Genomic DNA, 24,942 nt, shown 5'->3' with positions numbered 1-24,942 from the left:
GAACAAAGCAGCTGCTTTTATTTTATCTAAACTTGCTATTGTTAACTTTGACCAGTAGGGGTCACTGTTGTCCGATTTCCCTCATGGTACATTAAATACACCCAGAATTTCAATATGAAACACTTTCGTGTAAACGAGCTTCAAATATCCCAACTTTATGGAGTATGTTTTTCGTAAATGGAGTACACAAAACGGTTAACTTAAATTTACTTCTTTTTTTGTGTGTGGATATCCCTACGGAAATATATTTTTGTTTTGTTTTGGTACCGTCATTCTCATTTCAACAATATAAGAACACATTGGGTGATATGAGGGCTACTTATCGGTTCAATTTTCTTTTCTTTTCTTCCCCCCCCCCCCTCCCCCCTCGAAAAAATTATTACCTTCTAGCTCACCTGAAGCAAATGCCGAAAACTTGAAGATGCTGTGACGTGTCAACAGTTAGGTAGGATGTTGTTTGCCGCTTGTAATGCAGACCGCTATACTGTACTATATTTGTACACCCATTGACATCCTTCCCTGAGGCCATCAGGTTTTTAATGAGGGCAAAGCAGCTTAGAATTATAGCCAAGCACTGACTGGGCATGTCGTAGGACAACGCAGTTTTTACAGCATCGAGTCCATTCGCTCGCAACAAAAACGGTAAAAATAATAAATCATTTGAGGCAAAGAAAAAAATATCAGTACAATATGTTTATTTTTCATCTACTTTTTTGTTGCCTAAACTTGGGAGACGTGACAACGACCTGAATTTTGCACAATGAATAGAACGATACATCTGTATGGTAAGTCTATACATTAATTATTCATATAATTATGATTATTCTAAATGTTGAGTGCTGTGTGTCACGGTGAAACTGATATTGTCGTGTGTCGTGTGCATGAGAGGCGAAGATCAACACGTATGTATGTATGTGAGTGCTTTTTTAGTTCTATGTAGGGCATGTTCAGTGGCAACTACATTAGGTACACTTGCACAACAGAATATAATCCAATAAAAGCGTTGCGTCCATTACAGTGCCATTACAAAGATAATTAATTTTGACTGACAATGTCAGAGTGGTATTCATTGAACCATATTGCCACATCATAGTGAAAGTAGCTTTGTGTTCAACTACTCAACTAAACCGGTATCAAATTAAATTCACTTGTGAGTAAATAATGACATCCTTTCAGTATTAATTATTTTTGAGACATTTTTATGATGTGTGGAAAGATTTTTCTAATGCAAAATATGTGTTGTAGGTCAATGATGGTTGGGAAACACTGCAGTAGACAAACGACCATTCAAACTCACAATACTGTCAGTGACCCATACTAAAATATATTTCTAATATTTTTGCGACCTTTTCGTAGGGCAGTGCATCCAATTAATCAAAATTCAATTACAATTTCAATTATTACACTTCACAATTATAAAATTAGCATAATCGTAAAAAAGATTAAAACTAATTGAGTTGTTTCAATGTATACATTTGCAATTTTTTTTTTTTAAATTTAAAATAACTAATTTAATACATTTTGTTTCATCCAAAAGGAACTTGCATAATTATAGTGTTTCAAAGAATTTTATTTGTCTTAATATTTTTTTTATTTGTTGTTCACATTTAAACATTTTTTTTTTTTTTTTTACCAAAACATTGTCCTACTGCGCAGTGCACATGCTGCACTCCAACTTTACGCTTTTGCCAACCTAAATAAATTTATTAAATCAATAAATATTTATTATTATAAATTCTGTTCGGTCCAAAAGGAACTTACACAATTTTTTAAAATTAGTCTTAATATTTTTAAATGTGTAAACATTTTCTTGTTTTGTATAAAAAAATAAATAATTGTTTGAATAATCCTGATTTAATTTATTTCCAAAATAATCGTGATTATTAATTTTTCCATCATTGAGCAGCCCTACCTTTTTGTATATACAGTAAAGTTAGCATATTTAGCTTCTCAAAGTGGGCAAAAGTCGCAAAACAATGCAGAGCAGTTGTACACCACTGCAAACTATATCCACATGCAGTGCAAAACATATTGTTAAAACAGATGGTTTTGATACCGAACTTGGATTGACTCACATTAGATTTTGTGGGTGTACCGAATGTTGAATCTATCCACACGAGTTTGTGCCATTGGACCGACCAATGGTCTTTTCTAGGGATGTTCAATACCACTTTTTTTCAGACCGATACCGATACCGATACTCAGACCGTCAGTACTCACCGATACGATACCAACTGCCGATACCAGTAGTACATTTTGACAAATAAAAAAAATCTCTCAAAGATATTTTTAAACAAATATAAAAAAACAGCACAGTCACTCTTCAATAGTCTTAACACTCAAAATAAAACACAAAAATGCTCTTTTAGTCTAAGATTCACAATTTTGAAGTATTTCCAAACCGGTGAAGTTTTGGTGAAAAACTGCTGCAAGCTAGCTAGCGCCACTTACAGGCAAGGAGGACTCACTTAACGTCTTCCCCCTCTGCCATCGGTCGCTTGTACTCGTCTGCGTCATGAGTACTCGAGTACTTGAAAAAAGGCTGGTATCGGCCCGATACCGATACCCGGTATCGGCCCGATACCGGGTACTACTCGCCCATCCCTAGTCTTTTCCATCGCTATGTGCATGATGCATCGGTTGTTTTTATCATTTTCTTTACATGCAAAATCGTCTTGGTTTTTGCAAATTACTTTCATTTCATTGTATTATACATTGCGCCTCATTAATGACCCAGTTCTACCTTATTGCTCTCAGGCGCCTGATGGAAAGCTGCCTTTCCTGACTGTAATCAATTTGAGTCAAGAGGCTGTAGAAAAGGCCCAACATGTTTAATCTGATGAAGAAAGAGAAAGAGAAGGAAAAGGACATCGGCAAGAAGGAGAGGAGAGACAAAAAAGACAAGAAAGAGCGCATGTCCCAGGCCGAGTTGAAGAGTCTGGAAGAGATGAGCATACGGCGAGGCTTCTTCCACCTCAATCGGGGGAGCTCCAAGAAGGAATCGAGAAGCAAGTTGGAGATTTCGAGTCCTATTCTCATCAAGGTGGCAAGCAACTTGGATCTCAGTCTGGCCGACTTGGATGCTGAGCGCCTCAAAAGCAATAACAGCTCGGCACAGGATGTGGTATCTGGTGAGGATACCAAGGGAATCGACCAGGACCAAATCCGCAGCTCGGTAAAGGAGAGAGCGGCTAAATTTGGAGAATTAGCCAAGTTTCCATCCCCTTCTCTGAGGAACAATGCATTTGATCAACCAAGAGTTTTTGTTCCGAAATCAAAGCCACAATATTTTCGCCAAGGAAGCAAATCTCTAAACATATATAAGGTACACATACCTGAACTAGTAGACAAAACATTCCCAGGTGTCGACTTACAGTTGCCAGCACTCGTCGCTCCCCCGATACCAGATCCCAGAGAACTGAAGCTAAAGCGACGGAACACAGGCGATTTCGGCTTCTCTTTGAGGAGGACCACCATGCTGGACAGGCAGCCTGATGGCGACGTGTACCGGAGAGTGGTGCACTTTGCGGAGCCCGGTGCTGCCACCAAAGACCGTGCTCTGGGCCTGGTGCCAGGAGACAGACTGGTAGAGATCAATGGGATCAAGGTTGAGAACAAGAGCAGGGATGAGATCGTGGAGATGATCCGGCAATCTGGGGAGTCCGTGTTGCTAAAGGTGCAGCCCATTTTGGAGCTGAGTGAGTTGAACCGGAGCTGGCTGAGGACATCACAAGGGCCGTACAAGGAAGGCTTCAGTGTAAGTTGCATTCCTTTTTTCAGTTACAGGCAATTAACTGGCACTCACTTTATACTTTATAACTATCCCAAAATTTATCATTATAAATTCCTCAGCTGGTTTTATTGGCCCATATTAGTCCTTTTCAAAAACCTTTCATATCTAACTGTGCCTGTCTCCAAAAATACCAAAAAAAAAAAAAAAAAAAAACTTTACCCAGGCAAACAGTACTGCACCTTTCGCTAAACTTGCACTAGGCACGAAAATAGGGCCCAATATGTTGCTTATAAACTGCATACATTTATGACGTAATTAGAGTTGTCACATCTTAGAATTTTTATTAATTTGATCAATCGCTTAATTAACTAATTTGCTCCCAATAATGTGTAAATACGTTTTTTTCTTTAATGTTCTAAGTGTCCCAAAGACGTATTTATACGTTTTTTTTGTAAATGCGAGAGCATACAGAAGGCTTTGATGCAGCCTCTCAACTGCAAAGAACGGTTGCAGAAATGGTAGTTATGACACAAACGACCAGCAGGTGGCAGCAGACAAAGGACATCAACCAGGGCCATCTAGAAAAAAAACAACTTTTAAATAGATTTGTGAAAACTGATGAAACTTAGCTCTCTTCTAATGCTAATTGCTGCAAAACGGAAACGGGTAGAAACATCCTTTTTTTTTTCCTGATGAAAGAAGAGACTAATCTTTCTTTTGGTAGGTTTATAGCAGGGGTGGCAAACTGCGGTCCTCGAGGGCCGGAGTCCTGCAGGTTTTATAGATTTCCCTACTCGAAGTGCAGCTGATTCCAATTAACAGGCTCGTTATCAGGATTCTGCAGAGCTTGCTGATGAGCTGATCATGAATCAGCTGTGTTGAAGAAGGGAAATATCCAAAACCAGCAGGAATGCGGCCCTCGAGGACCGGATCTCGCCACCCCTGGTTTATAGCAATTTAACACAATATTCTGTGGGCCTTGCAAAATCAGTCAAAATCCAGTAAAACAGCCGGGAGCGAACGGGATTGCTTCTGTGAAAATGGATGGGAGTGAATGAGTTAAGAGGCTTTTTTTTTTTTTTGTTAATCAACATTTTTCGCCCGCCAAATTTAAAGAGCACCTTTTATGTCTTAATTCTTTCAACATTTGATGTTATGAGGACGTCTTCAAAAATTTTTGATCCACTGCACACTCTCATCCTCCTCTTTTACTAATGAATTACTTGCATAATAATAATTTAAAAAAAATGACCCCAGTAGTTTGACATGAGCAAATATTCTGAACGCCATACATAAACATTAAATCCTTGACTTTAATGCATGTAGTTTTATTTATTGCTTAAACTCAACCTGCGCTACCTTTAACATAGCCATTTGCTGTCCTGCATTTAAGTAAAGCTTGGTTTCAATAACTTTGATCTAAGATATAAGCTATGGATTGGCTATGCGTTTCTGTGACTATATTCACTGGGGAGAGTGTATGTTTTAAAAGAATGTGTTCTGATGTGTACATATAATCCCCTCCATCCCCCTACCCCCTTTTGACACCAAACAATGGGACGCTGAAGTAGACAACGGCCCAAACGCTACTTCGGTCCAGGGCCATATGGTCGCTGGTTGGCAGCCTATTCACTTCTTTTTACGTGGATTATCATGTGTAACAAGAAGGGGCGTGTCAAACATCACTCTTTATTTGCCGGCACACCTGAATTTAATCCATTTACAGGAGCTCAATGTGACATGTTTTTAGAAAAAAACAACAACTATATTTCTATTTTTGTGTTGACTCCTGGTTTGACTACTTCTTCTACATGGTATCAACATACAATATAATAATAATAATACATTTTATTTGTAAAGCACGATGATGTTTCAGGGTATGAAAGGCGTGCAATGAAGTTTTGTACTTGTGTTTGAATAGAAAATTAATCTAACAAACTTCATTTATGATGCACAATTCCTGCATGTAACTCGATGAGATTCGAACCCGCAACCCTACCCTGTGAGGCCGATGCCTCCACCACCCTGCCTATATTTAAAAGTAGATCTTTTCTTGGTCAAATATATACTTTACTCCCCCCACGTGAGGCGTTTAGGGGCCATTTAGCTTAGAGACATATGATTCCTTGTCTAATAACAATACACTCACAGACTGTTATTGTGAGAATGATACCATCCAATCACAATCCCAGCTGGTGTTTATATTCCATCGTTGAAATCGATGCGCATCATTAAGCTCCTCTCACTCTGTCCCATATTTAGCTGATCTTGATGAACATCAGTAGAAAGGTAATTTGAAGAAACTACAAAAATGTACTTGAGAAGCTGACCTAGAACCACTTTCACTATTTATAGGCCGTTATATTAAGATCTTGACTCTGGATCTAGAGCAGATAGATGCCACATGGGCTACTGTTTGCTACTGTTAAATTAGATTAGCTTGTTTGATAATATACCAAGTAGCACATTTTGAGACGTATTAAATTGATGGATATTACTTTTAATGTGATTTCACAAGGGTTTAGTTATATAATAATTGGTTGTGTGCATAGACTGACCTTGTGACGTGACATGAGACAACCAACATTGACTATGGCTATGATCTAATTGCAGTTGTGAATAGGGGAATGAGGGTGTTGTGGTTAATAAACAAAAACAAGCTGTTGTGATTGGTATCAAGCGAGTACCTGATTTACCTCTGATACTGTTGCTATGACAGAATGGATGTAATTATTACACCTTGAGACAAGCCTTTTAATCTGTCCTGGAAAAAATATAGCTGTCACACACCGAAGAAGCAATTTAGTGTTTAAAATAATTGTAACCTAGGTAATGATTCTGGCCCAATATTTTACCCACAGAAAAAAGATGGATGGCGTTTTTTTCCCTCCACTTCTTCCCAGACGTTCCAAGCAGAGCACACTTGTGTCCATTAGGTGGCAGCCATTGCCCACACTACAGCTGACAATAACTACAATACTTCTGTGATCTGTTAGTTCTGTTTTCAAAGCATGAAGGTGTTTTCTAATCCTTAAAAAAAAATGATTGGAAGGTGCAGTGTTTAGCAGCATTGTCACCTCACAGTATGCATCTACTCTGGTGCCTGTTTATTTTTTTTGGTTTTGTTTTCATGTTGTCTAGTTCTCTCCTGCTTCCTCCCGCAGATCAAATACACGAGACCCTGCACAAGCGATAAGGAGTAGAAATGAGATAGAAGCAAGCAATTATTGTGCTGCAATGAAAATCAAAATCTTGCCTCTTGATTAAAAAAAAAAAAAAAAAGATACAAAACACTGCTAACATTAAATTCTCCATTAATTGATTGATTTCCATGAATAATGTGAACAGTTAATTTAAAAAATAATTTAAATCTGAACCACTGAGTGACTTGCAGACTACTAACTGCACTTAAAAAAAAAGAAAAAAAAAAAAAGTCTATACTGTAAACACAGAACATGCAATTTTGCTGCACATTTATTCCGGGCTATACAGTATCTCTCGATCATCTGTTACATATTTCATAGCCTTAGCCTTCCACTGTTATTGACTAGACCGTTTTTACCACTAAAAAAAAGCAATCGGTATAATCTTCTCGCCAAGATGTCAGTTATCGCCATTTCCAGCTAGACTAGATTATTAGACCAGGCATGGATTAGAAAAAGGCAGAGCTTTCCAAGGATAAAGATTTTATTCCATGATCGAGGCTTAAAAAGTCATTTTCCTGTCCTCTACTCTTAACGAGATTTGAATGTGACTTTTTTTTTTTTTTGGACATTTCATTTGGTTTTACTTGGTCTATCTAGTCAATTAAGAGCACAATATCGTTCTTGAACTAGATAATTTCATATATCAGGTAACAAATAATTCATTATCAATTTCCTACATCTCATTTTTCCTCATTACATGATCAATGTTGACATTACCACACCCCAAAAGTAGCACATTAGTATTCACACAGTATATAACAAAATGGCATTTCTGTCCAGTTACTGCTGAAAAACATGAACATTTTTCATCCTACAGTTAGATCGAACTGGGTCAGAATCGGTTTGTATGGTTTATGGGTCTTTAATCTTTGCTTTACGCTAAGCATGTGTCAACCAACAGCTTACATAGTGTTGTGTCCCAGTATCTGACTCTGAGGATTAGCAGACTGTACACGGTGGACCAACTCGGCCATGTGTTGGCAGAGTGCTAATACAGTATGTGAATTGGAGGGTTTATAGCATGAATATCCACTTTTGGCATAAACAAATCAATGGGGCCTAACCCTAAACAGTATTACAGATTTTATTTTTTTTTTTTTTTTTTTTTATTATTTTTTTTAAGATTTCGCAGACAGCTTCAGACTAATTCAGTTGTTCATGACACATCAAATACGAAGCGCTTCGATCATGTGGCGACCTTTCCTTCCAAAGTGACAGTCACGCTGTTAATGAGTTTGAAGAGGAAGCGAATATTCCAAGATTGGATTAACTCTTCCGCACTTAGTCAAGCCCGTGCCTGCATTTCTGTAGAATAGCTACAATCTACTGCACCAGTGGAATAAATTCCTCCTCCAAGCTTTCACGTTGCACACTGAAAGTTAGTTTGGATTGATCTTTTTATTTTTAAAGCCAATACATTTGATTGGAATTAATTTGGGATTAAAATTAAGTGATTAAATTGATTGTGGTCATTATAATCTCGGCTGGATGAATTTGCGCTTCATTCTATCCAGTATAAATGTAAACCTATCATTAATTATTTGTTTATGGCTCCCTCTTATGGTCACAACTGCAAAGTGATATGGCTAGGTATGTTAATTTACAGCTTGAGTGAAATTTCCAATTAATTAAACAATTTTGCGTACATAAATAGAATTAGAAGCGTCCCAAAAAAATACCATGTGACAGGTACAGACAGTCTGAATAACTGAGTGTGGGAGACCCCCTCTTTGATGGTCTGTCACCAGGGAAGAGGGTGGCTGGAGTGTATTGGTGTGGTTACGCAAATTCTATTCATAGCCTTTCTGTGTTCCGGCAGCTGTCCTCTCTCACTGCCCAACTCCTCACATTACTCCCCCTGCCCCCCTACTCTTTTGACTACAGGCTTGTGCCACTTTGACACCGCCCTCCAGGATGCCCGTGCCCCTCACTCACGAGGAGCCCGTAAAACTCTTTTGTAGGCTCAGCTCTTACGCTACTTCGGCCCTTGCTTCTGCGACGGGAGGTTAAGCGATTGGAAGGTTAAGAAGGCCTAGAGAGAAGGTAATGGACTTGGGCCTCGGGTGGACCGTGTGCGCGCTGGACATGGACGTGGGTGCATGTGCTCTGCTAAGCAGGAGGTTCTGATGGCACCTCAGAATGGCCTCTCTTGCTGCTGAAACTATTTATAGTCGCAGACTGGTGAAAGCTTGCGTGACTATGGATAGTTCTTTTCAATGAAAAAAAGGCTACAAAGTATATTTCCCACAAAATAGTCAAATCAGATATTGATAAAATGCTGTTTTGGTCTGATGGTGTAGTTTGTAAACTTTGGAAGGTTAAATCCAATGTATACGTTTCCCCTTTTTTGAAAGACTTTAAAAATTGACTTTCAGGGCTGCTTGTTGTGCTTTTATTACCAGTCAAACATGTTTGTTGTTAATATTATTTTAACATTGCTGCATTGTATTTATTTATTTATTTATTTGTACAGGAATTATTTGTTTAATTGTGTGACGTTATAGGGAACACTCTAAAAACAGTTGGGTCAAAAGTAACCCAATTACGGATTAAAAATGGACCGATCCACTTTATGGGTCAATTTGACCAAACTTTCTGGGTTGTTTTATAGAAAATGACCCAATTTTTTTGACTCAAGTAAACGATCTGACCAATATTTACGAGTTGTTTTACACTAAAAGACACGTTTCTTGACTCAAAGGGGCCTGTTCACTAAAAGTTTGCGTCGCCTTTGCGCGGCCCTAACCGGTAAAAATGGAGCAATCCGGGAGCGCCGAATTCACTAAACACGCGCAGATGGGGAAATCCGTCACTAAATGCTCTGCCAACCAGATTGCGCCACGGTGCGCCGGTCTTATTTGCGTGTATGTAAATTAGATAATTTGCATACATTTGTCGCAAAAGATTCCCACCCATTCAAATGAGACTCATTGATATGCAGCGTCCAATAGCCACACGGAGTTTGCGTGACGCAAATAACGTTTTTGGAAAGCATGTATTAACCTGCTGCAACCTCGATCCCGGGAACATGACAGCAGTGCATGTCGCTCTCTGGCTGATCACGCAGAGAGGAGAGAGAGAGAGGGAGGGGGAAATATTTTTCTATGTTGGTTTAGGACACAACAAACTCGGGCTGATCGGCAATGGCGGGGAGGCATTTTACGATCATTTTTACGTGCCAGATGCATACTGTACGCCAACCTCTGAATATATATTTTTAAAATACGATCGCACCAATATTTTTTACTTTATGAATGAATGACTTTGTTGTCATCCTCTGTACAGCTTAATGGCGCTATAAATGCTTACTCTCGGTCCAACCTCGCTTTCTGATAATGTCATCTTTCTCGCAACTGTTACTATAACAACCATGTTCTTGGCGCAAATCTATTGCCATGTGTGGTAAATCAGGTGCAAATTTGCTTTGTTTTGTGGGCGTGTTTGCGCCGGTATATGATTAGAGCAATGCCCTTAGTGAATAGGTGGGTAACTGGGCGCAGACTGCGGGTGCAGTTGTGGTGCAATATTTCGCGCTATTACCGGATGCAGATCCATTCTTAGTGAATATACCCCTAAGTTGGGTCAAATAGACCCAAGTAGAGGATCGGTCCATTTTTGACCCAAAGTAGGGTTATTTTTGACCCAACTGTTTTTAAGAGTGAATGAAACATTAATCAGCACTGTATCTGGTACTAGTGCAGTGGTTCTTAACCTGGGTTCGATCGAACGTCAGGGGTTCGGTGAGTCAGTCTCAGGGGCTCTCAGTGGGCCGACTCAGATGATTCATGATGATGTGCCCTGCTTAGCCATCATTGGCTGCAGGTGAACACACTACATTGCCTGGCCTATCTGTGCCGGGGATAATTTGGTGCGCTCAGTAGTCGACTGTTGTGATGGTGCGTCATATGATTTCTTTATTGTATACTATGTTGAGCAAAAATAGAAAGTGGTCAGAGGAATACGTGCAGTTTAAATTCACGTATGGTGTTCCACAGGGTTCAGTTGTGGGGCCTCTGCTATTATCATCGTTTGTGCTGCCCGTGGGTTCCTTCTTAAGAAAATAGCAGTGGTTGTTTGAAAGTGTTCTATAAATATAGAGTTGATTTGAGTGATGTGTCAGTGTCCAAACTGCTTGATTTCTAATGCCAAATTGAGCAATTCTAGAACATTTCCTTAATCTGCATAGCGATGGGGAATACAAGAAAACAACACTTTCTGAATTCAAGGTGAATTCAAAGAAAATGCTACTCTCATATTGAAAGAAAGATGCAAAGAAAAATGCTATTCTCATATTGTATTTTTCAATAAAAGTTTCAGTGAATGTGCATAGAAGTTCAGTACCTCCACCAAGGTTAAGAATCACTGCTCTAGTGCACCGGCTGCGGGAAATGCTCATGATTTGTACTTGTTTACAGAGTTGATTTTGAGCAATTCTCTCATGTATGCACCTTGCCGGGTTTCATAAAAGTGGCTAGAAACTAAGCTATCATCATCATCACATCATGTTTTCTCATCATGTCTTCTGTCCTCAGTGCTGCATGGTCCCACTTCCCTGTTGGTAAATGGGCCGTTGTGTGCAGAATTGCGCTTCATAATATCCCCAACACCTCCCGCCACCACTGCGCAGCTCATATCCTCCTCTCGTTTTGTTGTTTGTCACCATTGCATATATTTATTCTCCTCACCGGCAGCTTGTTTCATGACGTCTGGCCCATCACCATGGCGTACAAATCACGCTTTTCATTTTGGGAACAAAAGGGAAGTTTCGCTCTTCTGTGTTATTTTGTTTTTCCTTTTTTATATTTCATTTCTGCATCTTGACTCATTTGTGATATTTCACTTGAGAAATGATTTGCTGTGGATCTATTGTTTGATCTTTTGTGTTGATTCTTCTCGTGTAGGTTAAAGTTGAGAACAAGCCGAATGTAAGTGCCCTTTGACTATGTTGGTTGACAGATGAACTCAAATAATGAAAATTTGCAATCATTTTCTGAACTGAAACAAATGAGACGACCATACCACATTCCGGGAAGTTCACCAGCATGTGTGAATTTGGAATGATGATTGTAACTTAAATAGTTAAGGATGACTTTGGCGTAGGATGAGTTGAGTTTGGTTTATTAGGACAGTGTGCAGTAACATTAAAAAGATGGCTGCACCAGATTTAGCAAAATGCTAATTTCCATCTGTAGTCCTCATAAAATAAAATTACATAACAGACAAAAACTACATACAAACAACATACAAAGCACCAAAATTACATTCAACTAACATATGAAGTATCAGATACGCAGTACAACATTATTAAATTACAGATCCTATAAAAAGAGGCAGAATTATACAAAACATCAATTTACAATGACTACAGTATTAGGTAAAATTCGGCATTTTCACGGGGCAACTTCTTTTGATAAAATTACAATTTGGCATGTTGACTTAATAACATTTTCTAAAACTTCCAGTATTGAAGAACCGGTCAAGCAATCATCCTCTCTTTACAAGCCAACTCAATGAAGACGATGAGCTAATGCCATAAATATTTGTGTTACGGCTAAACGCGCTTTCATTGTCCCCTGAATCATTTAATTAAGCGATGCCCAAAGCCAGCAGTTTGCCGGGAAAAAGCAATTAACTGAAACTGCTGAATGTAATGGATTTATAGCATACGCATTTCTTTTAATGGGGCTTTTAAAGGCACCTTTCTCACAAGCAGTTCAGTTAAGTTGGGCTTACTACTGGTCACTTTGGAACAAAACACCCTGATTTGGCTTGGATTCCCATTGTTTGGAATGTTAGCTATTTTTGTATCATGACAAGTTTGTGCTGCTCATAAAATGGAACTGGTTTGTACTCCTTTATATAATCAACAAAAAATATAAATGCAACACTTTTGTTTTTCTCTCAAATGTTCATAAACCAGTCTAAATCTCCTTTGCTGAGATAATCCATCCCACCTCTCCCATTTGAGTCCCCAGATCCCCCCCAATAAAACAAGTCCACAATTTCAGACTGACCTTTTATTGTGGGCTGTCTAAGGCACACCTGTGCATTAATCATGGTGTCTAATCAGCATCTTGAAATGTCATACCTGTGAGGTGGGGTGGATTATATCGGCAAAGGAGAAGTGCTCACTATCACAGATTTAGACTGGTTTGTTGAGAAATGAGTTTATAATTTTGCTGAGCATATATAAGTATATTTGTTCTACTTTAAAAAAAAAAGAGAAATTTTATTAGTCAATTGTGTCATCAATCCACATTATTGCTGTTTTGATCTATTTGCATCCAGCCTGATGTAGATGCCAGTCAGCCACAGGCAATTACTAAACCTGGGCAAGACACAGGAAGTGCTTCATCAGCAGAAGACACCAATACTAACGCTGCCATGGGTGGTCCAGATGCTTCAGGAGAGGGGCAGAAGTCCGACGGTAAAAAGGCGGTGAAGGTTGTGAGGCGAGTCGTCCGGCGCGTTGCTCCTGCAGCAACGGACGAGCAGAATCAGCTGGCTGTGTCCGAAGCTGTCAAAGCTACGGCTGCACTTAAAACAAAGTCTTCGGAGGAGGACAAGGATGACATCTCCATGGGTCTGACCAGCCTCATGGGTAGAGGAAGAACCAAGGAACACCGGTCTCGCTCCCGCACCCAAGACCGCAAAGAAACCATGAAAAAGGAGCTCAAGCAGGAGGAGGATCAAGGAAAAGGAGAAGGAGAGGAGGAGAGTGTAGAAATCGAGGATTCCTCATCCACAAGTGTACTCAAGAGCTCATTACCAAATTCAAACCCCTCCGCACCTAAACCCGACCCTTTGGCCCCACCCGCCGGCTTCATCCCCGCCCCGAAGCTGAATCTCTTGACTCCTCCACTCGGTTTTATACCCACCAGAAAACCTAGTCCGGCCCCTCAAAAACACAATCCTCTGGCAAGACCTGCAGGTTTCATCCCTGTCCCAAAGATAGATCCTCTCGCACCTCCTGCAGGGTTCATCCCCAAACCTCGCATAGTTGCAGCAAAGAAACCAGAGGTACGGCGTGAAAAAAAACTGCATGATTGCCGCTTAACCTCTGAGTGAAGCATGCTGGGAGACACTAACAGAGACATTACAGTACAGCTCATAATCATTACCCATGAAAGACAAGTTAAGACCTGATAATGGATCCCGTGTGAGTCATTTTAAAGTTCACGGCTACATTCTTCTTTTCTCGGCTGTGCAAAAACATTTTCTCTGAACATATTCATTGTGGCTGACAAAAAAAACAAAAAAACATTTATATAATGAAGCCTTCTCGAATTAATGTTCACTGTGTGCACAAAGCTGTTTATGATCAGTCTCGACCTCATCAGTGGGTATAATCGTGTGCTCGTTGCCCAATCCAGTCAGTAAGTGTGTGCAATTAGGCACTGAGCTGTGACTCATTAGTGTCACTGAGGCAGGGGCCTTGTAAGGATAATGTTTGAAATGGTTTTGTATTATATGTCGGCGGAACATGTGATCAAATGTCTGGTTTGATTACCAGTTAGATGTATTGGCTGTTTGTATAACAGTGGTTCTTAACTCATTCACTCCCAGCCATTTTCACAGAAGTAATCCCGTTCGCTCCCGGCTGTTTTACTGGATTTTGACTGATTTTGGAAGGCCCACAAAATAGTGTTCTAACGCATGGAACCTATCAAAAGAAAGATTAAAGTCTCTTCTTTCATCAGGAAAAAAAATAATAAAAAATGTTTCTGTTTCCGTTTTCCAGCAATTAGCATTAGAAGAGAGCTAAGTTTCATCAATTTTCACAAATCTATTTAAAATTGTAAGTAATTTAGCTTTTTTTTTTTCTACATGGCCCTGGTTGATCTCCTTTGCTCTGCTGCCACCTGCTGGCAGTTTGTGTAATACTACCATTTCTGCAACCGTTCTTTGCAGTTGAGAGGCTGCATCAAAGCCTTCTGTATGCTCTAGCATAAAAAAACAAAACAAAAAATGTATAAATACGTCTTTGGGACACTTAAAACAAAAAAAATGTATGTACACGTTATTGGGAGCAAATGAGTTAATTATACTTAGCCTTCTTCGCAAGATTGACTGTAATGGATTTTACTACTTTATGTGCATGTGCCATGTGGTCAACTATCCATAAATGGTTTCTTCCCATATAATTGTACAATTGATTGTTTTGTAGTGCCAAAAAACATTCAATTTTGAAATTTGCTTGTGCACGACATTCATTGACCCCCCCCCCAAAAAACCCAAAACTGTATAAATACGTCTTTGGGACACTTAAAACAAAACGTATTTACACGTTATTGGGAGCAAATTTGTTAACATGGGTTCGATCCAATTCTCGAAGTTTGGTGAGTTAGTCTCAGTCTCACCCAACTCATTTGTTTCGTGATGATACATCCCGCTTGGCTAACCATTATGTAAAACTACATTTTTAAAAAACTACAACTTCATAGTCGGTCTATTTGCCCATTCTTCCTGTCTGTGTGTTAAACTGTCATATAAAGGAGACCCCTTATCCAAGTGTGACACCTAATGGCAAACCACCCTTCCAGGCCCATTCTACCTCAAGTGAACAGGTGTGTTTGTGCGTGTGCTCATCTTTCCATTTTCCCACATTCAAAAACACATTTCATAGAACGCATGGAATTGCTGGGCCTGCACTTGCAGGTCACAGAGGTCATTCCTACTGAGGAGGATTACATGCGTGTGAAAAGGATCTTCACCATCACTAGCAATGATGTAAGGGCTCTCTCGCTCGATTTGATTGCTATTTGCCTGCCATTTTCCAAGTCTTGCCATCTTTCGCTGTACGCTAGCACGGCTTAGAGGCCACATCCGCTCAAATTACTCGTTGGGCTGTCCACGACCTCTACCGTTGACAGAAAGGTTTTTAATTACTGGGATCCTTGACAAGGTGAAATTTGGGACAAAAACATTCCACTGCTCTCAAATTATGGACGTTGCTTCCAAGAGGTTTTTGGAAGCATACCTTACATATAATAATTGTGATATGCTAATGAATAAAAAGTTGCAAAGTGAACTGGATGTTTTTCAATAAAATACAAAACAATGCATTTCCTAATAGCAATGTCATTTGTTGAAATAAATATTAAAACTTCATAAAAATTATATGTTTATGAATTAGGTGTGTCAGGCGATTAATAATTGTAATTAATCATATGAACTCAGTAGTTTACTCACGATTTGTTAGGATTCATGGGGGGTTGTGGACCCGAGTTGAGGAAGGCGAGGAGTGGCTGGTGTGCTCGGAAGTATTCTTCATTTTAACTCATAAATAAACAAAGTACAACAAAAACACAAACCAGTACAAAACAAAGCTGGGAACTAAACTTACTCGATTAAAAAAAACAAAAAAAAACCGGGCAGAACTCAGAGGCGCAGGGGAACAAAGTGGGACACGACAACAACAAAGACTCCACAAGGACTAAACGAAAGCAGGGAACTAAATACACATACTAACGAGAGACACCTGGACAAGACACAAGTGGCTTGGGGAGCTGATTGGGTAACGCAAGGGAACGAGCACAGGTGGACATGATAAGACTTGACGAGACAGTGACAGAACAAGAGACAAGGAAAACATCCATCCATCCATTTTCTTGACCGCTTATTCCTCACAAGGGTCGCGGGGGCTGCTGGCGCCTATCTCAGCTGGCTCTGGGCAGTAGGCAGGGGACACCCTGGACTGGTTGCCAACCAATCGCAGAGCACACAGAGACGAACAACCATCCACACTCACACGCACACCTAGGGACAATTCGGAGCGCCCAATTAACCTGCCATGCATGTCTTTGGAATGTGGGAGGAGACCGGAGTACCCGGAGAAGACCCACGCGGGCACGGGGAGAACATGCAAACTCCACCCAGGAAGGTCCGAGCCTGGACTCGAACCGGAGACCTCAGAACTGGGAAGCAGACGTGCTAACCACTCGACTACCGTGCCGCCCCACAAGGAAAACATGACTAAGAAAATCCCAAACCAAAACCCAGACCCTAACACGATTAATCGCAAATGTTATCCGTTCTAAATATACAATAAAATGTGCAATATAACAGTTTGTTTTCATATTCTTGTTAACATAAAAGTGAAAAAAAAATTAACTCAAATAAATATTGCCACTTCTTTTAGTCATTGGTACAGTAATTTCATAATAATTCATAAAATTGAGTTAAAATGAAAAAGATGTACTGTAAAAATTGAGTGTGATATTGATTTGTTAGTTATTTTTCTGCCACTAGATGGCATAATCACATTTATAAGACTGCTCAGTGCCTTTTTCGTTTCATATTAAAAGCTATTTAATCTTTAGCATAGAAATTCTGCACATTTTTAAAATTGTAAAATACAAGTTGACCCCAGTCTCCACAAATATATGTATTATTATTAAATTTATTAGTACAGGCTTGCCAAGTAAGGGGAGATCATTAATCACACATTAAAAAAAAAAAGAGTGGCGTTAAGAGGAATTTTCAATTAACTCAATATTAACGCACTAATTTTGACTCCCATATTATAAATGTTACCTTTTTAAAGCATTGAAATATGGCAAGACGTGCAATTAGCTATGCAGTTGAGCTAGTCCGCTCTGTTTGTGAAGCTTGTTGCAAAAGGGCTCTATAATTTTTTGGAATATGTCACTGTGGAAGCTTCAGCAGGCATAATAATACTCAAATGAACATAATGCTTGAGTGTACGTGCTTCAAACAATAGAACATGTGACATGTACAATATCTGCGCTGCTGGAAAGGAATTTAACTGATTCAGTCAAGCATTTCTCGTCTTCCGATATGATTGCCTCTGTTTTATTGCATTGTTATAGTTGAAAAGGAGCAGAGGTGATAAACGTTGCCCACTTGCGTTATATGTGATGATATTTTCTGGTTATTTCTGCTCTCTGCTTCTCTGTGGGTCATTGGATCTCGACATCCTGCTGTTGTCTTTGATGCTTGCATGGCTAGCGTGCCAGAGGACCCAAATCCTCTCAGGTACAACCCGTGTGACTTTGCTTTCCCTCGATTCTGTGCCAGAGATCATGGGTTTGATTGTTATTTTTTTTGACTGCACCCGCCTGCTGTCTTTACACCAACATGGCTGTCTTTGGATGATGCTTGGGGCCTGAAGTGATTAATTTTTGATGCTTCATTGTCCGAAAAGACACGAGTGGTGATTGTGATGAATATTTTGATGAGTTTTTGAACTGGGGTGTACATACTAATGATGTGATTTACTGTCTGCATCACAGTGAATACTTATCTTTAACGGCTTTGGGAGTTTTGAAAATTAGCATATATTGATACAGATTATATAAGGCGTGGTAAAAGCTGCATAGATTTGTAGATGAGGTAAAAATAAATAAATAAATAAAGTAAAATACGGTTCATTTGAAAACTAAAATGAGTCTGTTTTTTTTTCCATTACATGTAATGAATTGATGAATAATTAAACAAATAGTACATTACTTCAAAAATGTAAAATGCATACAATGGTATATATTACTAATAAGTTGGAATTTTACTGGCAATAAATCAATGAATCAACTATTTAACTCATTCAATGCCAATGTGGCTAGTACTTCTCAATTTGTTTTTATGTTCCAGGAAGAAGAAAATATTTTGCACCCCCCTCCCCAACTCTCCGCCATGACTATAAATAAATAAATAAATAAATAAAATTTGTCTATAAAATTGTTGTCAGTAGACCTCTACAGTAGACAACGACAGTGATTCTGCCACCTACTGTAGTGGATGTGCAACTACACTTTATTTTAGTATGGCAAAAATAAAAAAAATAAAAAAATAAATATCCTAAAGTGATATCTTTCTCCACAGCTTCTGTGCACTGCATATGACGTACTAATCATGACTATTCTGCCACCTACTGTAGTGGATGTGCAACTACACTTTATTTTAGTATGGCAAAATAAATAAATAAATAAATAAATAAATATCCTAAAGTGATATCTTTCTCCACAGTTTCTGTGCACTGCATATGACGTACTAATCATGACTAAACATATTAATTGTGACTAAGTATAGAGAGAGCAACACTTTAAAAAAAAAAAAAAAATCAATTTATGGCTATTGGTTAAATTTTCAGTGTTTCTGCATTGTGTCGTGTGGTTCATTATTCAGAAATGACAGTTGATGACTTCTCGGTTGACTTCTATTCTTTCCTTTCTGCAGCCGAAGCTTTCTGAGGATCCAGTGGCCATTCTCCAAGCATCACACTTAGCAGCAAAGGTTGGACCTTTGTTTCTTTTTTCGCAAGTATTTAATCATCATTACGTGTAGTAGATTATAAAAACACACCTGAATGGAGTTTTGATGGTTGCTAATATTTTCCTTCTGTAGATATTATAAAGTCCGACTTATGTACCCGCTTCTTGTGTGAGCGGCAAAAACACTCTTTTCTAATCCGAGGCATCTTTTAACTCATTTACTCCCAATAACGTATAAATACGTTTTTTTAATGTCTAAGTGTCCCAAAGATGTATTTATACGTCTTTTTTTTTTAATGCTAGAGCATACAGCCTCTCAACTGCAAAGAACGGTTGCAGAAATGGTAGTTATTACACAAACGGCCAGCAGGTGGCAGCAGAGCAAAGGAGATCAACCAGGGCCATGTAGAAAAAAAGCTCAATTACTTACAATTTTAAATAGATTTGTGAAAACTGATGAAACTTAGCTCTCTTCTAATGCTAATTGCTGCAAAACGGAAACAGATAGAAAAATACTTTTTTTCCTGATGAAAGAAGAAATTTTAATCTTTCTTTTGATAGGTTCCATGCTTTTATAACAATAGAACACAATATTCTGTGGGCCTTGCAAAATCAGTCAAAATCCAGTAAAACAGCCGGGGAGCGAACGGGATTTCTTCTGTGAAAATGGCTGGGAGTGAATGAGTTAATGAATATTTTTCATGGGCTCTCAGAGTTCAAAGCCTCTTTCTTAACTCTGGAAAGCGCTTTGAAAGAGGTTCTGTCAAGGAGGGTTGTGTAATGGACAAAAGACAAGATGATTAAGAAAAGAAAGAAAAAAAACAACAACTACTGACTGCCCTGCTTAGTGCATTTGAACACGTCCGTCTATCATCCTTTTAATTTACTTATTTGTAACTAAGCAGTCATTCTTTCTTCATTGTTTGGTCTTGTTTGTGTCCGTTCTCTTCAATCTTGATATTTTTATTTTTTTTTAAACAGGCAAAGAACGAAGCAAACATTGTATCGGAGAGAGCCTGGTACAACACTGAAAAAGTGTGGCTAGTCCACAAGGATGGCTTTTCTTTGGGTGAGTAAAATCTTCAACAGGTTTCTTTTCTGTGAAGTGTTTTTTTGCAGTTCATTTCACGGATACAACTACCAGACAGGTGCAGGATGCATACATTTTTCATAACAAGATGAATTAATGTTGTGGTCATGCAGCAACTCTTCTGAAGACAGAAGCAGGGAGTCTGCCCGAGGGGAAGGTGAAAATACGCCTGGACAGTGATGGATCTTTATTAGACGTTGATGAAGATGATGTGGAGAAGGTAATAAATCACCGAATCACCTCTGAAACACATCAGTCAAGAAGACGCCAGGTGAAACTTCTCTTGACTTTACACGTCAGGCGAACCCACCGTTGTTTGAGCGAGCGGAGGACCTGGCCTCTCTTCAGTACTTAAATGAGTCCAGTGTGATGCATTCCCTGCGGCAGCGGTATGGCGGTAACCTGGTGCACACCCATGCTGGACCCAACATGGTGGTCATTAACCCCATTAGCGCTCCTTCCATGTATTCGGAGAAGGTGAGCATTCGTGGAAAATCTACGGTTCTTTAACGCATTCACTCCCAGCCATTTCCACTGACGTCAACCCCCTTAGCTCCCGACTGTTTTACTGGATTTTGACTGATTTTGCAAGATTTTGATTTGGTTCTTTTTTTTTTTTTTTTTTTATTTTTTTTTTTAATTTAAAAAAAAATAAATAAAAAAAATAAAAAATAAAATAAAAAAAATAATTAAAAAAAATAAAAATTTTGAATTTGTTCTATTGCTATAAAAACATGGTATCTACCAAAATAAAGATTATCAGGAAAATAAAGTATATTTCTATCTGTTTCCGTTTGGCAGCAATTAGCATTAGAAAACAGCTAAGTTTCATCATTATTCCCAAATCTGCTTAGAATTGTGGGGAAACAGCTTGTTTTCGTTATGGCCCTGGTTGAGCGATTTTACTCTGCTGCCACCTGCTGGCCGTTTTTGTAATTACTACCATTTTTTTTTTTCACCTACTCTCAGCATTTGAGAGGCTGCATCAAAGCCTTCTTTATGCACTAGCATAAAAAACAAAACAAAAAAAACGTATAAATACGTCTTTGAGACACAATACAATAAAAATAGAACATATTTATACGTTTTTTTGGGAGCAAATGAGTTAAAATTAACACTGGCTGTTTGCTTGGCTTTTTGACGTCTATAGTTGTCATTGGCAGTGAATGAGTTAAACAGAGCTTTTGTTGGCTTGTACACACTATTTGCCTCAGCACTCTGCAATGTTTGGTTTTTCCAAATGCGTCAGCTTTGTGGTGATGTGATTCACTCACATCTCACCATGAAATATCTTGAAATTTTAGAAATAGAGAAATTCAGCAAGCTCTTTTGCAAGGACTCATTCCGTATCAAGTATATGAAAAGGCAGACTCAATGGCGCGGACCTCCATTTTATAAGCCTTTGGAAGTGGAACGTGTTTTTGTTCATGTCGTGAAGCCATTCTTGACTTCTATTTCCACGTGTCTTGTCTTCCCACAGGTGATGCAAATGTTTAAAGGCTGCAGAAGGGAGGACACAGCCCCCCATATTTACAGCATGGCTCAGTCCGCTTATCGGAAGCTCTTGACCACTCGCCAGGATCAGTCCATAGTCTTGCTGGGCAAGAGCGGCAGTGGCAAGACTACAAACGGTCAACACATCATTCAATACCTGGTCACCATTGCTGGCAGCACCAACAAAACATTCTCCAGTAGGTTGGAAAGGAACCCAGGCTATCAATGACGGACGTCACAATTTATTCACATTTATTCCCAACACTGTGACGTTTGTGCAGTGGAGAAGTGGCAGGCGGTGTACACAGTTTTAGAAGCGTTTGGGAACGCGTCCAGCTGCATGAATGGCAACGCCAGCCGTTTCTCCCATATTGTTTCTTTGGATTTTGACCAGTCGGGCCTGGTGACCTCAGCCTCAATCCAGGTATGTGTTTTATTTAGTGTCATTGTGATTTCCCCCTTTCCTGTTGTCTTGTTATTTGTGCTGCGGCCTCGCAGACGATGCTGCTGGAGAAGACGAGAGTGACAAGAAGACCCGAGGGCGAGTCCACTTTTCACGTGTTTTACTACCTAATGGCCGGAGTGGACAGCTCCCTTAGGTATGGATCACTACTGACGGAACAATTGAATGCACGGTGCCCTGTAGATCTCATAGAGCCAGACTACGTCTTATCTATCATGTTGATATACGTTCAAGAGACACACCATTAGGTACACCTGACATCCAATGTAAGAACTTTGTGCCTTGACACTTAAGGATTTTCTAATACTTTTACCTTATTAAGCAACATTAACATTATTATATTTGTAAAGGCAGGATTTTAATACAATAATATAAAAATTATGCTATTGTATGCAAAGCTGTGACTGGTGATTTGAGAAAAGCTAACTCGTATGTCATTCTGTATTTTTTTATTTTTTTTTCATTAGAACTGAGCTGCACCTCAACCACTTTGCTGAAAATAATGCATTTGGGATCATGCCTCAGACAAAGGTAGACTACTTACTGGAGAAAATGATTTTTTTTTTTTCCCCCTGGTATTATTTAATTTTTTATGTCGCATGCTTCTTGAGCTATTTCTTCCCAATGTACTTTTTTTTTATTGTACCGATTATAATACCTGAATGGAAAATTCAATTTGCTCAAGGGCATCTCAACAGTAGTCAGGAAGCAGACTAGCATCTCTCCAACATCCAGATTTATTTTGTCGTCTGCAATGTGAGTTGAATCATGCCTCTGGTTTCCAAAGCCCAAGTTATTTACAGATGAACTACTTTTTGGACCATCATGACATTTGTTTTTCATCCAAACTAGGGATGTTTGATACCACTTTTCTTTAAGGCCGACAGCAGTACGAATACTCAACTCTTGAGTAGCCACTTTTACAGATAACACGAGTACTTTTCATTAGGGGTGTCGTGACGACTTCAACAGTTAAGTCACGATTAATCACACATTTTTTATCTGTTCAAAATGTACAATAAAATATTTTTTTATTAAGTTAATAAAGTTAACATAAAAGTGCGAAATACGTAAAACTAAAAGAAATATGGCATCTTTTCATCATTGATACAGTAATTTCATAATGATTCATAAAATTGAGTTAAAATTAAAAAGATGTGCTGATTGTAAAAAAAAAAAAAAAAGTGTGATATTGATTTGTGTTGACGTCATTTTTTCTGCCACTAGATGGCATAATTGCATTTTTAAGATGACAGCTCAGTTCGTTTTTTCTTTTCATATTAACATATTATCTAATCTGTAAAATGAAGTAACTTGTGAAATTCTGCACATTTTAAAAATTGCAAAATGCAACTTGACCCTAGTTTCCACAAATATACTGTATGCATTATTATGAAATCATTAATTACGCGTTAAATTTTTTTTAGCGGCGTTAGAGGAACTTTAAATTAACTCTAAAATGACCACAAAAAGCAATGACAGATAATTGTAAAGAAATACCTATATATTCCAAAATAGCATTTTTCCTTAAAACGACATAACATTAATGGCAATTTTCTATTCTTCTATTGGCCGCAGTTGCAAGTATTAATACTTTGAAATAAAGCCTGATAAAGGCCTGATACTGATACCTGCTATCGGTACTCATCCATTTCAAACCCAAACCAAACATGTCACAAATACTTTCATTTATTTTATTTATTTATTTTTCTTTAAATCACAGTTTTTTTTTTTTTTTTTGTGGAAACTTCATAAGTGACCAAATTAACATGCCCACAACATGTGAAAACACCCAAGTGGACCTTAAACCATAATTTCTGGTCGCGCTTAACTAACACTAAACACAAAATTCCTTTCAGTAATTTGCGATGTGCTGCCCTCCAGGTGGAGGATAAGCAGCGAGCATCCCAACAGTTTTCCAAGCTGCAAGCAGCCATGAAGGTTCTGGGCGTCACTTCTGATGAACAAAGAGCTTTTTGGCTCGTCATCGGGGCCATCTACCACCTGGGAGCTGCAGGGGCTACTAAAGGTATGCTTTTGTGAAATACAATGTGCATTAGCGGAAACAAGATGCTTCTAATAAATATCAGATAAAAAAACAAACAAACTTTTTTTTAGTGCTGTCAAAGTTAAAGCGTTAACTAATTAATTCATCATAAAAAATTATCGCATTAATCATGTATTAACGCAGATTAATCGCACTATTAATTTTGACTGCAAATGATCCTATAGCTTGACATGTGTATGAACAATAAACATAACATGCATTAAAGTGAAGCATTTAATAAATGTGTGCGTGTGACATTCAGAATATTTGTTCATGTCAAACTATATGGGTCATTTTTTTTCCACTTTAAATTATGCAAGTAATGTAACTGATTATAAAAAGAGGAGGATGAGACGTCTTCTTAACATTAAATGCCGAAAAAATTAACACATAAGAGGTGCATTTTAAATTTGGCGGGCAAAAAATGTCGATAAAAAATCCTTTTTAAATAAGCGATTGATCGCGATTAATCAAAATTTTAAGATGTGATTAATCTGATTAAAAATGTCATCGTTTGACAGCTCTACTTTTTTTGCACCACTTTGATTTAGTGCTATGCATCATACTAAGATGTATTTTTCACAAGTGAACTACTCTCGAATGCGTAGTTAGACTGAAATTCAGAACATATTGATTTTCCAGACTGAAACGCACTGAATCTTAACGCATGACATTAAAT

The 24,942-nt window shown here is 38.5% G+C and overlaps 1 protein-coding gene and 1 long non-coding RNA gene across 10 annotated transcripts in view; one reads left to right on the top strand and one right to left on the bottom strand.

Annotated features, from left to right (window-relative positions):
* Positions 1–588: 588 nt before the first annotated feature.
* The window catches only part of LOC144005966 (unconventional myosin-XVIIIa-like), an 83,889-nt gene continuing 59,535 nt past the window's right edge, over positions 589–24,942 (top strand). For 4 of the 9 annotated variants that reach the window (XM_077504507.1, XM_077504506.1, XM_077504501.1 and 1 more), the window contains exons 1-14: positions 589–785; positions 2,758–3,757; positions 15,435–15,506; positions 15,598–15,669; positions 17,911–17,937; positions 19,135–19,191; positions 20,151–20,238; positions 20,373–20,479; positions 20,560–20,736; positions 21,740–21,950; positions 22,035–22,177; positions 22,252–22,352; positions 22,684–22,747; positions 24,101–24,245. In XM_077504507.1, coding sequence (XP_077360633.1) covers positions 2,828–3,757; positions 15,435–15,506; positions 15,598–15,669; positions 17,911–17,937; positions 19,135–19,191; positions 20,151–20,238; positions 20,373–20,479; positions 20,560–20,736; positions 21,740–21,950; positions 22,035–22,177; positions 22,252–22,352; positions 22,684–22,747; positions 24,101–24,245 — 2,194 coding nt within the window. In that variant the 5' untranslated portion in view covers positions 589–785; positions 2,758–2,827. The remainder of the gene's footprint in view (positions 786–2,757; positions 3,758–15,434; positions 15,507–15,597; positions 15,670–17,910; positions 17,938–19,134; positions 19,192–20,150; positions 20,239–20,372; positions 20,480–20,559; positions 20,737–21,739; positions 21,951–22,034; positions 22,178–22,251; positions 22,353–22,683; positions 22,748–24,100; positions 24,246–24,942) is intronic. The other 5 variants (XM_077504502.1, XM_077504500.1, XM_077504504.1 and 2 more) reach the window with 5 other exon arrangements.
* Positions 2,817–16,348, bottom strand: LOC144005969 (uncharacterized). The gene is made up of 3 exons (XR_013279707.1): positions 16,132–16,348; positions 3,336–3,565; positions 2,817–3,229 (listed from the first exon to the last, which is right to left on the bottom strand). It is a non-coding gene; the product is annotated as an uncharacterized LOC144005969 (long non-coding RNA).

This window comes from Festucalex cinctus, chromosome 18, assembly GCF_051991245.1.
Source record: "Festucalex cinctus isolate MCC-2025b chromosome 18, RoL_Fcin_1.0, whole genome shotgun sequence".
Lineage (NCBI taxonomy): Eukaryota > Metazoa > Chordata > Actinopteri > Syngnathiformes > Syngnathidae > Festucalex > Festucalex cinctus.
This window is presented reverse-complemented; position numbering and strand designations above follow the sequence as displayed.